The sequence below is a fragment of the Musca domestica genome, unplaced genomic scaffold, assembly GCF_030504385.1.
Source record: "Musca domestica strain aabys unplaced genomic scaffold, Musca_domestica.polishedcontigs.V.1.1 133, whole genome shotgun sequence".
In the NCBI taxonomy this organism is placed as follows: domain Eukaryota; kingdom Metazoa; phylum Arthropoda; class Insecta; order Diptera; family Muscidae; genus Musca; species Musca domestica.
In genome coordinates, this window is record NW_026712178.1 from 1340826 (window position 1) to 1358647 (window position 17822).

Consider the following 17822-nt stretch of genomic DNA (forward strand, 5'->3'; position numbering starts at 1 on the left):
ATGTAAATGTATTATAGATGTAATATTTAAACTACATTTTTACGAAACCCGAAATAAATTGTTTGTTTTTTAAATAAATATGTATTTTTTTCATTTTTAAGTGGTGTGACGATTTTTTCGATATTTCTTCCGAATTCTGAACGATTTCTTTCAGAAAATCGGAACTTTCTCCCGAATTCTCAGCGTTCTTTTTTCAGAAAATCTGAATTTTATTCCGAATTTTCTTTCGAATTCTGACCGATTTCTTTTAGAAAATCTGAATATTCCGCCGAATTTCCAGACGAATTCTGCCCGATTTCTTTCAGAAATTCGGAGTTGTCCTCCGAATCTTTTCCGAAAATCTAATTTTTTCTCCTATTTTTTCAAGAATTTTCACCGAATTCGGACCGAATTCGTCCAGAAAATCTAATATTTTTTCAGATTTTTTTCAGAAAATCTTTCCGAATTCGGTGACCACGTCCATACAACTTTCGTACCGAAATCGGAAGGAATTCGGAATCAGAATCGGACATTTTTTCAGAGATTCTGACAGAAATCGGACCGAATTCGGCAAAAATTGTTTACTGGGTATAAACATGATGTGTGTGTGTGTGTGTGAGAGTGAAAGAGGGGGTATGTTGTGTGGGAGACAGTGGGTGCAATAATGCAATGTGAATTACCTTGTCAAACATTGATGAGTGAATGCAGAGAGCTTTCTGTTGCTGTCATGTTGATACAAGAGCGCTGACATCTTTCTCCATGGCGCCCCAGCAGTGGGGAGAGTATGCAATGCTCTCCCATAGATGTTGTTATTGCAAAGAGCAAATCTCCTTAATATCAATGCCATATGTGCTGCTTCTTCTTGCAATTCGTGGTTTGCTTTTCGCTGCAATTTGTTGAACAAATCTTTGGGGAATTGTGAGGTTTTTTTGCAATATCTATTAAAATTTGTTCCCAAAATTTAATGCACTTTATATTTTCATTATCCCAGGAGAGTTAGCCATAATAATCATTAAAAACTTTTTTTCACCATGAATTGCAAAACAGCCCAGATGGCCCGCAGGCACTTGGATTTAAAAATTATTGTATGTGGGTACATATAGAGGTATGTATGCCATAAATTATTTTTTTCATTATAATTATTAATGCATTATTCTTTATCTTTTTTCTAATGGAAAACAAAATGATCTGTCTCACAATTACCCAAACACACACACAAACACGCGCGCGCTTTTTTTCCGAGACTTACACTTGACGTCAAATATTGCAAATAGTGACGCGACGAAATCCATAGCTTTCCCTACACTGAAAGAGTCTGGTTTTTGTTTTTTTTTTTTGCGATTTCCTCTATTATCTGCCAGCGACACACCGCCAACCAACAACCAATCACAGCGAAGAATTTCAATCTTTTTTTGTTGCTGTTGCTCTGCTGCCAAGTTGCAAATCTTGTGTTTTTTTTTTTTCATCAGCAGGCAGATCACTTGGAGAACTCTTATGAAATTATTGCCAGCCAGCCAGCCAGCCAGCCGGATGGATGAACGAACGAACGAAAGAGTCGGAGGGAAATCTGTTGAATAATTGCATGACATGGCGACAGTTTGAACAGATGTTAGAAATGAACATTTTTTTTGTTTCATTTCGTTCTTGTCATTTTATCGAACAATCGATCCATCAATTGAAGGGGCATTATTTAAATGATTGAAACTCTAATTAAGGCAAAATGTGACAAAGGAACATTGCAATAATGGCACTTAATAAGTTATTATAATGCACAAAAAATCTATTATTTCTAGATAATAAATACAAGTGCTGCGGACCAGGGGCGTACTTAAAAATGCAATGTGAAGTTATTTTGGAGTAAAGCTGGAAAAAAGGACACACAAATGCAAGTCACATTTTGTTCATCTATGCCCTAATATCTTTGTTCTTTCAAGGTGTATTATGCACAAAAGAAAATCCTTTTATTTATCCTCATCCAGTAAAATCGATCAAACAATATGTACACAATTAGCATTTTGACAGAAAGGGAGGGGTAGTTGCTTTTTTGTCTAACCCCCACCCCCAAAACTCTTTACGCCACTGTTCGTGACCTTGAATTGTAACTGGATGGAATGCATTTTTTTTAATTTGCAAATGGAAGTAACAACGATTTCTTGGCATTGCTAAAACAACATTACAGAAAATAAAGCATACTTTTAGGATCATAAAAATATAATGTACAGATAATAAAATAACTGTACAACGTTTACACTATTTAAAAAGCCTTATGCTCCTCAGAATATTCAGTTGAGCAATTAGTATAATTTTTGAGGGGGGAGGGTGAGAAAGGAAATGAAGTTTTTTTGCAATGTCCCCCCCTCTCTCAGTACGTCACTATTAATGAGCCTGAATTGTAATGGAATGTATTTTTAAATGGAATATGGAAGTAACAATGATTTATTGGTAGTCAATAAAATATTGTACAAAATAAAGCATACTTTTAGGAGCAATGTAATAACTGTACAACGTTTTGACTCCTTAAGAAGTCGTCGAAGTAAAAAATAATAAATAATTTGTAACATTTTGGAAGGATTAAGGATTAAAATTTATATAAAAATCCACGGTTTAATGTTTTTAAAATGTTTTTAATTATAACCCGAAATTTGTCAGCTTCAACATTTTTTCAAAAAAAAAAAAAAAAAAAACGGCGAAGCGCTTGCTTGAGTAGATCGATACTTTGGTATTTTTTCGGGCCAACCTTGCTTTCTAAAATACTTTAGACACAATACGGTCCAACGAATTGATATTTGGAGATTTTGGAAATGAAGCGAGGAACCTCATTTTGTAAACATTTTTGGGTGGCGCGTGCTGAGTCCTGTTGGAATATCCAAGGTCTGCAGCCAAAATGTTTGCTTGCCCAAGGCTTTGGCACACCCTGCAGAATATTTTCGCTATAATATTCGGCATTTATTCTGATGCCACGTTCGATTAATACGGGCGGAGAGCGACCATCGGCTGTTATGGCGGCCCACACCATCACCATGGCCGGCGTTTGAGCTCTGGTGGTCAACCGAAGGTGCGCATTTCAGCTGACGCTGAATTTGCGCATTTCAGCTGACCTCTTATAAAAAATCCACGATTCTCAGACTTAAAAATTGCATATAAAATTCAAAATTAAATGGTTTCAAGATGTCTCTAGCTAATTTATGATTTCCCAACTTTAAAATTTCTTAGAAAATTCCCGATTTGATGACATAAAAATTTCTTAAAAAAACCGATTTTATCACTTCGAAAATCCACGATCAAGCAATGGATTTCCCCTCCACGTTTTATAATTTTCTTTTTCCGCATTGAGTTGTAAAATAATTTATATGAAATCCGAACTTATGGAAATTCGAACTTCTCTCCTCTATCATTCACAAAAAAGCTCCTATTTTATCTTGAGGCAATTAGTTAAGCTTACTCACTGGTAGGCAATCGATCGACTGTATAAAAATATAAATTACAAATCAAATTAGTGAGAGTAATTAAGTAAATGAGTGTAGTTTTGTATAGACCCAGTCATGTGTTCGACCACATGTATGTCGATATGTCAGCAATCGTAACCTCTTTACATTGTAGATCCGTCATTTTAGAACAGGGGGTATACTCGATGTGTTTTTTACGAAATTATGACAAAAAAAAAAGTGGAAACAAAATGAACTCCACATAAAATGATAGAAGGATACAGGTAAATGCATCAGGACTTGTAAGCATTGATATATCGAAAATATTTAAAAAATTAAAAAAATGGATTTTTAAATATTTTTTTATAAGACGCCTTTCAGAGGTTGTGATGATATTTATTTTGCAAGAATTTTGACTAATTTAAATAATTTTTCATTTAAAAATTTTGAATTCCAAAATTTTCTTGTCATTTTGAGGAGGTTTATGTTCCCAAGCCTTGATGTATCTACCTTTGTTCCTGTAGGGAACATTGATATGTCAAAAGTTTTGAAATGTTTTTTTTTTCAAAAATAAGTATATTTTTATATGTTTTCTTATACGACGCCAATCGAATGTTATTATGATACTCATTTTTCAACAATTTTTAAGAATGTAAATAACTTTTCATTCAACATTTTCAATTTCAAATTTAGTTTGACAGTTCATTGTCCCAGCAGCTGCGATGCGACTACCTGTATTCTTCTACCATGAGTTACAATTAAGTTGTTAAACTAGCTGGCCACACATCAAATTTTATTTACAAAAGTAAGAAATTTGAATTTGAGAAATGCAAAAAATTTTAATTAGTTTTTATTTAAATTTATATGAAAAAGGTTATAAATTAAAAAATTCTAAAAATGAATTATTCTCAATAATTTTTAGGTGTTGAAAAAAATATCGAAAATTATAACCACCTAATAATTCCACAGAGTATAGATTCTTCCATGAGGCATAGAAAAATTATTTAAAAGTCCGAAAGGAAAGCAAGAAATGTTCAGGGTGATATGAAAAAACTGCAGTCAACTTCAGACTGCTGTCATTTCAAAGCCACTAGACATAAAGCCACTTTTGACAGAAATGTCAACAAAGTGACATGCCAAAAAAAAAAAAAAAACAAATTTTAGTGTGAAAAGTTCTACTACTCTCTTTTCTCTAATTATTATTCTCATTAATTCTCAACATTTCTAATAAGGTTGCCACATTGTCTGAAATATATACCAGATGGCTAAAACAACTGAGAGAGAGATTGTTTTCGACAAAGAGAAAAGAACAATGAAATTGTTTTTGTCACGCGATTCAATCGAACCCCCCTTTAATTGGTCTTCTGGGACATGAGTATTACATGAGCTTGCATGATTTTGACCAATTGTTTTGCAAAGTTTATTCAAGTGAATAATGAAAAACAAGTTAATTACAAAATATCTGGCGCTAATTTCTTTGTTTATTTTTGGTGCAGCATGCGACAGGCATCTGGCATTTTTTTCTTGAAATAATGCAGATGTTTTATTTTTCTGAAAAAAAAAAATAAAATAAAAAAAACAAACAAAAAGTCTAGCAAAAAAGCATCCCTATAAAAATCTAGAATTTAAGACTAAAAATTGTGAATTTTAAGAGCATTTTTTTAAGTTGACAAATGGTGAAAATTTTTAAGAAATTTTCATTTAAGAAATTTTAGAGCGATAAACTACAGGATGAGATAAAAAAACTGCAACAAAGTGAAGCGCCCTAATTTTTACCTTTTTTTTTAATTTTTATTGAATGAAAGCAAACAATATCGGATAAAGCATCAAATTTTGGAATAAGTTTAGATTTGTTCGAATTGGTCACCTTTGGCACGAATTATGGCCTTCAAACGGCCAATGAAACCGCCAAACGCTGCCCGAATGTTGCTCTGCGATATTTTGGCCCATTCTCGGCGATTGCGCTTGCTTGAGGTGATTGACACTTTGGTATTTTTATACCCTGCAATTTGAAAAGGAGGGTATAAACTTTGTCATTCCGTTTGTAATGTCCCTAAATATTCGTCGTAGACGGTCTGTCTGTTGGTCTGTTGAAATCACGATACAGCCCACATTATTAGACGTAGAGCGTCAAAATTTAGCAGAACAATTTGTATTGTATCTAGGATGGTGGGTATTGAAAATGAGATATATCGGTCCACGTTTTGGTGTAGTCCCTATATAACGTTACCTCCCGATATTCGGTATTTTGATGATTTTTGCCACATTTTTTAACAGATTTGTCTGAAAATTGGTATTTGTAGGTCATAATGGGTCCTAGTTCGTGTGATGAAATATTGTATGTATAGCCCCCATATAAGGGTAACTCCCGATATTCAGCATTTTGATAATTTTCGCCACATTTTTCCACGGATTTGTCTAAAAGTTGGTATTTGTAGGTCATAATGGGTTCTAGCTCATGTGGCGAAACATTTTATGTATAGGGCCACGTTTTGGTGTAGACCCCATACAACGGTACCTCCCGATATTCGCTATTTTGATGATTTTTGCACATTTTTTTTTGCGGATTTGACTAAAAATTGAAATTTGTTGGTCATAATGAGTTTTAGCTCCGGTGGCGAAACCTTGTATGTATAGGTCCACGTTTTCTTATTGCGCACATATAACGATATTCGGTATTTTGATAATCCTAGTCACATTTATCCACATAATTGTTTCAAATTTGGTATTTTAGAAGATTTGATAGTTGACAGTCCTTGAACAAAAATTGCTTATAGAGGTTCCCGTTTTGGTATGACCCCATCATTTTATGTTTTTTTTTTTTTGAAGAATTTAACTGGCTTTTGCAAACGGTGTTACTTTTATAAAAAAATGTTTCCTTTACCCTAGGGTATTGAAAGTTAACGTTTTTTACTCGTTTTTTTTTACACCTAATTAAAAATATAGTTTGTGTCTACTTTTTTATACAAATTTCAAAAAGTAATAATAAATAATTTTGCATTTTTTATAGACATTTCTTAATATGTAAATGAAATTTGATGTGTGGCCAGCCAGTTATGCAACTTCATTTTAGCTGGAGTTGAGAAAACCCCGCTATTATTTGGCATTGTCAAAGAGAAACATAGATAGAGAGCGGGTGTGTAAATAAAGCATAAATTTTTTCTACTTATTTTTTAAGCATTCTCCATTTTTAACGATTTTTGATGCTTCCTGGATTTTTTAAGTTTTTTGGGCTTAAAATCTGTTTTTAAGACAATTTCAAGGCAACCTTTTTTGCTACTGCATTCTTAAAGTATATTTTTCAATATTTTTAAAAATATAAAGTTTGTCTATATTAATTAATTATTTTTTTACACCTAATTAAAAATATAATTTGTGTCTACTTTTTCATAGAAATTTCAATAAGTAATAATAAATAATTTTCCCTTTATTTTACATTTCTTAATATGTAACTGAAATCTGATGTGTGGCCAGCCAGTTATACAACTTCATTTTAACTGGAATTGAGAAAACACCGCTATTTTTTGGCACTGTCAAAGAGAAACATAGATAGAGAGCGGGTGTGTAAATAAAGCATTATTTTTTTCTACTTTTTTTTTTAAACATTCCCCATTTTTAACGATTTTTGATGCTTCCTGGATTCTTTAAGTTTTTTGGGCTTAAAATCTGTTTTTAAGATAAAACCTTTATTTGCTACTAAGATAAAACCTTTATTCTTAAAGTATTTTTTTTCAAGATTTTTAAACGTGTCAAGTTTATCTATATTAACGATATATTAATATAGTTTGTGTCTACTTTTTATAAAAATGTCAATGAATAATTTCAAGGAATAATAAATAATTTTCCCTTTTTTTACATTTCTTAATTTGTAAATGAAATTTGATGTGTGGCCAGCCAGTTTTATAACTTCATTTTAAGTGGAGTTGAGAAAACCCCGCTATTATTTGGCACTGTCAAAGAGAAACATAGAAAGAGAGCGAGCGGATGAGTAAACAAAGCATACCGGCTGGGAGGACAACAACAAAGGGTAAACAAAGAATTGCAATTTTAAAGGAATTGCAATTTAAAACTTTTTTTGTGTTTTTTTATTTTGGTATTTTTCAATGGCATGATATCTTGCTAAATGTCACGTTTTCCATATGGTAAACATTTGTGCATGCATTTCAACGCATTGCAATGCAGGCCAACACACTCGCACACACATTTTTTCTTCTATTTTTTTTTTTTTAAATTTCATTTTGCATCTGTGGCAATTGCGATTTCACTTTTCTCTTTGTTTTTGCATAACAATTCTTACTTTTATTTTGTTAAAAAAAAAATAAAATTATGCAAGCATTTGCAAATATTTTTTCTTTTTGATTTTGAAAAAAGAAAACAAAAATACTCACCTTAAGTCGGATTTGGATTCCATTGGGAAACTGGTTCAAAGTACCAACAAAACGAAAAAACAGAAATGCGTGTTGACGTTACAATGACTTGCTTGACAACTGTACCACACTTGTTTGTAAAGAGAGTTTCGTTGTTTTAATTTTTTATTATTCTTTTAGAAACAATTTTTTTAAAAATAGTCCGAACACAATGTAATTTTTTTTCTTTCTTTTGCTCTTTTGATTTTTTTTTTTGTTCTTTAAAGCACACTATTTTACCGTTGCAATTTCAAAACAGAACTATTTATTGCATTTCTTCGCTTTGCTTGCTTGCCGTGGAATGATGGCCAAAAACGTTTGTTCGCTTCTAAATAAATGAATGGTTGGTTGGTTCGTTCGACTGGTAGCAATGCATTTACACATCTCTCATTAACCACAATCGAATGTAAGAAAAGAGAAAGAGAGATCTCCCCATGACGTGTTCAGCCCCATGTTGTTTACAACAGGTCAACGTCAAAAAAGAACAACAACAAAAAAACTACTTGCACTTTGAGCGCCCCCAAAACATCTGGGGATCTCAGTGTTTATCGTATTGGTGAGAAGATTAGATTGGATATGAGAATGAGAGAGGGGAACCATGGTTTTCCCTTCCATTTATTCATGTTTTTTTTCAACTGGTTTTGACTCCGTCATGTTACAGTGGGAAAAAGAAGTTTAAAAACGTTTGAATAGGCATTGGAAGCATTAGAAAATCTCCAAGACTAGGAAAGAATCTTAAAAAAAGTCGACACCAAAATAGAAATGTACCCACACCGAGGAGAAACTGAGAGCCTGAAGCTCAGAAAAAAAGACAAATGTAGAGCCCTGTAAACATGGTATAATTAAGAACGTAAACCATGGTAGATGCATCAACGCTTGGGAGCGTTGATATGTCAAAGAAATTAAATTTATTTTCAAATATAAGTAGATTTTTATATGTTTTCTTATACTACTTCATTCGGAGGCTATTATAATTCGCGTTTTTCAACAATTTTTCAAATTTAAATAGTTTTTCATTCAACATTTTCAATTCCAAAATTGGTTTGACAGTTCATTGTCCCAGCAGCTGTGTCGACGCATCTACCTCTATTCTTCTACCATGACGTAAACTCATGGTAGAAGAATACAAGTAGCTGTCAAACTGTCAAACCGATTTTGGAATTGAAAATGTTGAATGAAAATTAATTGAAATTTGTAAAAATTGTTGCCAAATGCCTATTATAACAACCTCCGATTTGCGTCGTATAAAAAAACATCTAAAAATCTTATATTTGAAAGAACATTTTAAAATTTTTGACATATCAATGTTCCCAAGCGTCGATGCATCTACCTGTATTATTCTGCCATGACGTAAACGCATAGAATCATATGTTTACAGGGTGAGATATAAAAAAACTGCAAGAAAGTCAAACGCCATAATATTATTTTTTTTTTTTTAATTTTATTGAATGAAAGCGAAAATGTCGGAAATAGCATTAAATTTTAGAATAAGTTTAGGTTTGTTCGAATTGGTCACCTTTGGCATGGATTATGGCTTTCAAACGGCCAATGAAACCGTCACACGCTGCCCGAATGTTGCCCTGCGGCATTTTGGCCCATTCCCGGCGAAGGGCTTGCTTGAGGTGATCGACACTTTGGTATTTTTTAAGTGTCAACCTTGCTTTCCAAAATACTCCAGGCATAATACGGTCTAACGGATTGGTGGCCATTGTGCTCTGGAAATAAAGCGAGGAACCTCATTTTGTAACCATTCTTGGGTGGCGCGTGCTGAGTGCAATGGTGTCGAGTCCTGTTGGAATGTTCAATGTCTGTGACCAAAATGTTTGCGTGCCCAGGCTTTAATATACCCTCCAAAATATTTTCGCAATAATATTCGGCATTTATTCTGATGTCATGGTCGATTAATACGAGCGGAGAGCGACCATAGGCTGTTATGGCGGCCCACGCCATCACCATGGCCGGCGCTTGAGTTCTGCTGATCCACCGAAGTCGTTGCACATTTTCAACTGACCTTTTTGGCTAGTAAACACGATAATTTTGTTTGTTTACAAACTGCTTGACAACAAATGTTTTCTCATGGGAGACCAAATTCAGCAGTTCACCACTTTCGGCCAAGCGAAGCAACTCTTTAGCTCCTTTGAGTCTATTTTCTTTCCGTGGCGGTGTAAGTTCCTGCACTTTTTTGAACTTCAATGGCTTTACCCCGAGTTCCATTCATTTTTCAATGTTTGCCGAATGGAATATTGCGATATGTTCAGATCACGAGCCATTTTTCGGCCACTGCGACGCGGGAGGTTTCGATCAAGTCGCTTTTTTACTTTTCGAACCATTTCTGGTGATGTTGCTGTTTTCTTCCGTCCACGTCCTTGGCGTTAACTAGCGATGGTACGAGACACAAAAGATTTATTCACATTTAAATGCTGGAGTGCTCTAACGATAGCCATTTGTGGGTTTCCAGCCAAATATAAAGAAATCACACTCTATCACGCTTGAATTCCATTACGAATAACTTTTTTCTGGAAAATTCTCACCAAAATGCTTTTGTACGACGCTTGTAAACAATATAATGAGCTGTCATTGGAATAATTTTAACAGCTGTCGGACGAGTAGCTTAGAAATGACAGCAGTCTTAAGTTAGTTGCAGTTTTCCAATGTTTCCAAGCGTTGATAAATCTACCTGTATTTTTGTACCATGGTTCCAACATTCTCATAAATGTTCCTCTTAATCAAGGACTTCAAACTTTTTACCTCCACTGTGTGAAACATTTTCATTCAAAGTAGAAAAAAACGCTGAAAAATAAGTGAACAATTTTTGTCACACAATAAATCAGTTGCTAATTTCCACACACTGTGTTATTATATCATTTGTGATAAAATCAACATTCCAGCAATAATTTCCATTGACATTTAACAACATGACATTAAATTTTGTTTCAATGACAAACTTACAATGTGTGGCAGAGTGAACGAGAACGATAAAAGAAAAGTCTAGTTAGCATCACTGTTCTAATGCGCACATTGGTGTTAGTGAACTCCCTCCACTCTCAGATGACGATTATATTTATTTTGATGAGAAGAGAGCAAGAATAGTCACTGAGCAACAGAAATAAACGATATCAAGTAAATTATATGGGGGCTCGTCTCTGCCTTTTGGACGAAGTGATAAGCAGGCATGTGTAAATAGTTTGTGGTTGTGGTAACTAGTTGAAATAATGCGATTGCGATCATTTTACATGGGTAGCTAGTTATATTTTACAGTTAAATATAAATTAAGCAACTACTCCACCTGGAATTGATGTGTGGCCAGCTGTTTTTAGGCCCAGATGACACAATGGTATTAGAGGAGTTCCCAAGAAGTAATATTTTTATTAGGGAAGCGAACTTTGAAATCAAGCTTAAATCCCATCACGAATAAGTTTTTTTTTTCTGGAAAATGCTCACCAAAATGCTTTTGTACGCTTGTAAACAATATAAAGAGTTGTCACTGGAATAATTTTAACAGTTGTCGGACGTGTGGCTTTGAAATGACAGCTGTCTGAAGTTGGTTGCAGTTTTTTTTTCATTTCATCCTGTAAATGTGAGTTTGTAGAGAACCTATGTTTAATAATGGCTAATATATAAATGGTAACCTACGATAATTTATAACTGCACTGCTTGTTACGATATCAGTATCATTGATTTACAATGACCTCTAATCGTTCACATCTTAAATGTAATTCAAAACTTTTCCAATCGTTAATTATAGATCACATATCTGGCAATTGCAAAAAAACCGCGATAACACTTCTAGTAATACATCGATCTCAACTAAAAAAAAACCGCAGATTATTTGAGGTTAATTATCAAATTGAGAAGTGTGGCTGTAATGAAAACAAAACTTTACAAAACTTGTGTCACAAAACAAGTTAAAAAAATATTAACTTGTATTCAATTACATGAAAACCTCATTTTAAAGGATCATCATTTTTAAGCTTCTGTAAGGCCGTGGATTAAAAAAATGACTAGGCTTTTGAAATTTTTCCCTTAAGGTGTGGGTACATAAGCCGCTTGAAGTCATGGCCCAATTAAAAGTCTTCCTTCGAGTGAATTAATATTAAAAACAGCTGTTATTTTATCAGATGAAATGTCAAAATTCATGCTTGAGGCGAAAATAAATATTTTCGCCTTGACAGAAGAATTTTGTGGCGAATATGTTTGTTGTCAATTTTTGTATGTGTAAAGGTGAAAATACATACAACGCTTCTCTGACTGGCTTAAGTCTTCTTCGTAGAGTAAGAAAGAAGTCCTAGGTTGACTTAGTTCGATTTTGGCCCTACTGTCCTTTGTTTTTTTTTTCAAAGATGCCAGCCGGTGACTTGAGCCAGATGAAAAAAGCTCTTTATGTGCTTGCACCTTAACACCTCTGCTGCATGGTAGAAGAATTCAGGTAGACGCATCAACGCTTGTTTTTTTTCTTTTTCAAAAATAAGTACATTTTTATAAGTTTTCTTATACGACACCAATCGGAGGTTGTTTGGATATGCATTTTTCAACAATTTTTAGAAATTTGAATAATTTTCCATTTAAAATTTTCAATTCTGAAAATTGGTTTGACAGTTCATTGTCCCAGCAGCTATGCGATGCGACTACTTGTATTATTCTACCATGATTTTGAAGTTTGTTTTGGTTGAAGCGAATTCAAAATTTAATTGACAGATCGTTTGGTAATCAGCTGGAAGGGGGACCTTCCAGCTCAGTCTTCGCAAGGCATATTTTTTGGCATATGTATCATAAAGAGATGCCAGAGCCGCACTCAAATCCTGCCGTCGTTTCCCTTTATAATTTGACATTAATATGCCTAGCCATAATGCCAAGCTGCTTATGTACCCTCACCTTTATCTTCTTTTAATTTAATTTTTATATAATGGTCTGTTCCAGAACCTACGAGAAACTCGAATTTTGGCCGATATCATAAGGGGAAAATCGGTTATCGCAGTAAACAACTTTTTTCGACTAATATTTCATTTTTTTCTATTTTTTTTTTCAATTTCAATTTTTTTGCGTCATAATCTCATTGCGATAAATTGAATCTTTTCCTCTGGAAAGGCATGATTGCTTGCAATCACATTGCCCTGGATTTGCTTGTATGCGCCTCCGCTATCAATCCAGATCTGCTGGTTGTTCTTAATTTAGCATTGATATTATCGAATTGATTTGTGCGCGTTTACTTTATTTTTTTTTAAGTAAAATGTCCAGATAACTTAGTAAGTTAAATTAAGATTTCCGGCTTTTGGGTAAGCTGGCTGCCGCAGCCATATGGAGGAGGGCTGCAGAGTCACAGTCACAGAGCAACATGAATTAAGTGAGAAATGTAATGTAATTTAATTGAATTACACTGCATGCCAACAAAAAAAAAACAATTGTGGGCTTCATTTTTTTATCGTTCGACGTAATTATATAGAAGGGTTACATACTTACACACACACAAATTTGTGTGCATAATTCTGAGATAAATCATTTGATATTTTCCACACATTGTATGTTCACTCTTGTTTCCACGGAATAGGGAACAAATTAAAAAAAAATCCAAGTCGTTCAAAAAAACCCGGATATTTTTTTATCCAAAACAAAGCGAAGCCTATGAAATTTCTTTAATAAAACAGTAAAGGCGGGGGTACATAAGCAGCATAGCATCATGGCTAGGCATATTAATGACAAATTATAAGGGGAAACGACGGCAGGATTCGAGTGCGGCTCTGACATTCCTTTATGATATGTCACAAAATATGCCATGCGAAGACTTCAAGCTGCTCATCTTAAAGGTGAGAGTACATAAACAGCTTGAAGTCTTCCTATGGCAAAGTTAGTAGAAATCGCTTCAGAGGTAATATCAAAAAAGTAAGTCATCAGTGGTAAAATAAAAAATTTCTTGTCAGTTGTACGCCCAAATCTAAGGAGGTATCATAAAATTCGACAATGAGGGAACATCAAACTTGTTTTCAATATATTCCGATCTCTGATTTGAGTAGAATAAATTGAATTTATGAAAATGTATTTAGGCAATAAGATTTTGTCACATGCATAATTTTTAAAAAACGGTTACCCTCTTAATTTTACCATTAATAATTCCATAACTATTTACGCAAGTCGAGTGGCAACTTTTTTTCTCAAAATCAAAAAGTTAAGTCGTCTGTCGTCAAAAAATTAAGTCGTCTGTCGTTTCCGCTTTGATTGAAGGGAATAATTATTAGTTTTTACACAAATATGTGTCTGTTGACATAAATACTCTATAAAACATTAACAGAATGAAAACGCGGGACGACAATTTTGTACCATAACAAAACATGACGCCATAATGTCGATCTTCCATAATGAATTCTAGCCTTCTTATGAGGTTAATATTTTAGTTTTATATTCATCTTCATAGAGGCTATTAAAGTCGTGAGAATTAAAAAAAAATTGTTGATCCGAAATAAATACAAATTTTGTTGCCAGTTGTACGCCCATATCTAAGGAAGTACCATAAAATTTGACAATGAAGGGACATCAAATAAAAAATGCATTTAATCATGGCATCGACACCGCTGCTGGGACAATGAACTGTCAAACCGATTTTGGAATTGAAAATTTTGATTGAAAAAATATTGACATTTGTAAAAATTGTTAAAAAAATGCATTCATAATAACCTCCGATTGGCGTCGTATAAGAAAACATGTAAAAAACTATTTACTTTTGGAAAAATCTACCTGTATTCTTCTACCATGGACGAGTCAACACTACAAGTTGTTTGGTTTTTTTAATAGTAATTTTGACATTACAAGCCATTAGACCCATGGTTTAGACCTCCGATTGACGTCGTATAAGAAAACATATAAAAATCTACTTATATTTGAAAAACATTTTTTGACATATCAATGTTCCCAAGCGTTGATGCATCTACTTATATTCTTCTACCATAGGTAGACCTCTATACTTGCACTTATTTCAAAGTTAGGCTACCTTGTCTTCATTGTACTTCAATTCACAGCTGTTTGTGTTTGCAATTTTGTAATTCTTGTTTCTTTTATTTGAAAATTCCTTTTTACTGTTTATCCACTCATTCTACAGGCTTTCATTTCTTAAGGTGTCAAATTGCGACATTTTAATGTGCTTTTATTGCAAAAAACGTTTATAAAGAACTTTGCCGCATAATTTTTAAAATGACGGCGTCAAGTGTTGCAGTTATGCAGCCAAGTACTCTACACATTGCAAGCTCTCACCCATTGTCCCTTTCATTTGAAAATTACTTTTTACAGTTTATCCACAAATCCAATATGACTTAAATTCGCAGTTAATTGTGCTGGAAGCTTTGTAATTCTTGTTTCTTTGTATGAAAATTCTCTTTAACTGTTTACCCACTTATCCTACAGGCTTTCATTTCTTAAGGTGTCAAATTGATACATTTTTAAATGATTTTATTGCAAATAACGTTTTTTAAGAACTTTCCCACATGATTTGTGTAATGACTGCGTCAGGTTTTGCATTTCTGCAGCCATGTACTACTACACACATTGCAAGCTTTCAGAAATGGCGGCATTGCCATATGTCCACAGATTAGCAGTATTGCCAGCACTCACTTAAATGCCTTGAAATAAAGTAACGCTTTTGGAAACATACAATCATTTATTTAAATTAACAATGCAAATGACAGCAGCAGCAAATAAATTAGTCACGCAAAAATTAATTAAATCATTGTTTCATTTTTAGTTTCTTATGAAATCGTTGTTTGCTGTTGTCTATTATTCATTTTGTTAAGCATAACCATGAACATTCCTAGAGAAAAAAAGGTGTAGAGAGAGAGGCAATGAGAGAAACCGTAATTCGTGACTTAAGAGAACGCCATACAAAGAGAGTCATGAATGTGCACTCAAGGTGGTACGTTACAGCAAGGGTGCTCAAAACGGTGTTCTAGAACATGAAGAGAAAAAAGATATAATTTAAGAGAAAATTAAAATTCTGTTTTTCTTTATAGTTTACGGTTCTATTTAATTGTTTTTAAACACGAACGTTTGCCAAAATAATTTATAAAGCAAATGGATAAAAAATATTTGTATAAATAAGGACTTAACACTGTTTTGTTCTTGATTTAAATAAGCAAAGAGAAATTTGACTGAAAAGAGATATTTCTTCTTGAGCACCCCTGGTTACAGAGTTCATAGTTATTAGAACGGAACACAACAAATATTTGCTTAAGGACAACTACAAAGTAAGGACTTTATTGGATGACGAATCATTTCTTTTTTCTTTCATTCATTTTTTTTTTTACTTTAAATTAGGGGTAATGGGTCATCGTCATCAAGCGAATGGAAGGGAATAAGTTAATGCGTAGTTTTTAAAAAAGGTTTGATGTATGAGTGTAATCATTCTGCACAATGGGTCGAGTTACCACGATATTTAAAAAATGTATATATATTTTTATGAAAAATTAATTGAAAGTTGTTGCCTTTGTTTGATCTTGAACATAGATGGGCAAAATAATATGAATTTAATAATTTTTAAGCAAAAATATCATCAAAATAAACTCAAAAATTATTTTACAAAAACAATTGCAGAAAATTGAGAGCCAGCAAATTTTGACAGTTGAGCTACTCAGAAAGAATTATCCAGTAACTTGAGTTGATTAAAAAAAGGTGTTTTTTTTTTGGCTCATGAAGAGAATAAATGAGAGACCACGAATTTTGACAGTTGAGCTACTCAAAAAGAATTATCCAGTAACTTGAGTTGATTAAAAAACAGGTGATATTTTTTTTTTTGCTGACGCAAAAATGTTTGAAACTTTTAGGTGATAATCTATTTATTTGAATTATTTTTTAGATGATAAACATTTTCGTTTTAAAAATACAAAGTAGTACAAATGAGTCATTTTTATTTTAAAAACTATCGGACTTAGAAGAAAGGCTGCCTCTATCCAACTCTGTTTTATATAATTTGGATTTTCAATTTTCGTATTTTTCCCAAAACATTTTGCCAAAAAAATACTGATCATGTTGTTTACAGTTTCACATGAATCCAGAAATTACGCTACTAATTCACATGCAAATATTGACTGACTTCAACAAGTGTTAAACTGTTATTCAGTTCAGTTTATTGCATTCATTAGTGCTTGAGTTCAGTTAACACCAAATTCATAATTGTTTATACACTCAGGAAAAAAAACTAAAAAAAAGAAAATTCTAAAAATATCCACTGCCCCAGAAGAAACCAATGCAAATGCATGAAAAGTCTAGAGCTGTAAATAGGATTAAACAAACTTTAAACGATGTAGAAAAATCTTAGAAAAACTTTTTTCGGGTGTACTCATTTACCCATTATTGTTATTGGTTTGTTGTTGTAACTGCTTTTCGGCAAACAACATCATGTGAAATAATTAATCCATTTTGTTTTTGGTAATTTTGTGAAAGCGTACATACTCACCCACAGTGCATCGATGATGTCAGATAGTTTTTATTGTTGTTGTTTTTTTCTATTTTGTTTTTATAAAAACAAATTTATCAATGACTAAACCCATTGACGACATAGCTTAGCTTAGCTTTCTGTCGAGGTTTCAACTATAGTTTTCTTTATTTGAAACTGGTATTTGCAGCCAAGCAAACAATCAGTCACACACATCTGTCATTATGTTTTCTGTCATATGGCTGGGTGTTATTTTCAATGGAGAGTCAGACTGTACCGGCATTTGTGTGAGTCTCAGTAGTTTGCTCTCATGGTGTGCACTCTATCTCTATCATCTCCTCATCCGGTTTGGGATTCTCTTTGAAACACGTCAAGTGACATTTGTTGTTGAGAGTAACATGTAAAGCGTTTTGGGCTTCAAAATAAAGACTAGCAGAAAAGAAAATAAATTGATAATAATTAAAAAAAGATTATTTTAAATATACTAATATATTAAAAATATATTATTATTAAAAATATTTTACTTTTTTTATAATAATACAACTTTTTTAATTCATAGTTTTTTTAGCATTTTTTTTGTATTAAAAAATAATTAAAAAA

The 17822-nt window shown here is 33.0% G+C and overlaps 1 protein-coding gene across 3 annotated transcripts in view; it reads right to left on the bottom strand.

The window, feature by feature from the left end:
- Positions 1–8139, bottom strand: part of LOC131800957 (trehalase-like) — a 28846-nt gene extending 20707 nt beyond the window's left edge. For 2 of the 3 annotated variants that reach the window (XM_059118847.1, XM_059118846.1), the window contains exon 1: positions 7793–8139. In XM_059118847.1, coding sequence (XP_058974830.1) covers positions 7793–7815 — 23 coding nt within the window. In that variant the 5' untranslated portion in view covers positions 7816–8139. Of the gene's footprint in view, positions 1–659; positions 746–7792 lie in introns of those variants that run through there. The other variant, XM_059118844.1, reaches the window with a different exon arrangement.
- Between the last annotated feature and the right edge of the window lie 9683 nt (positions 8140–17822).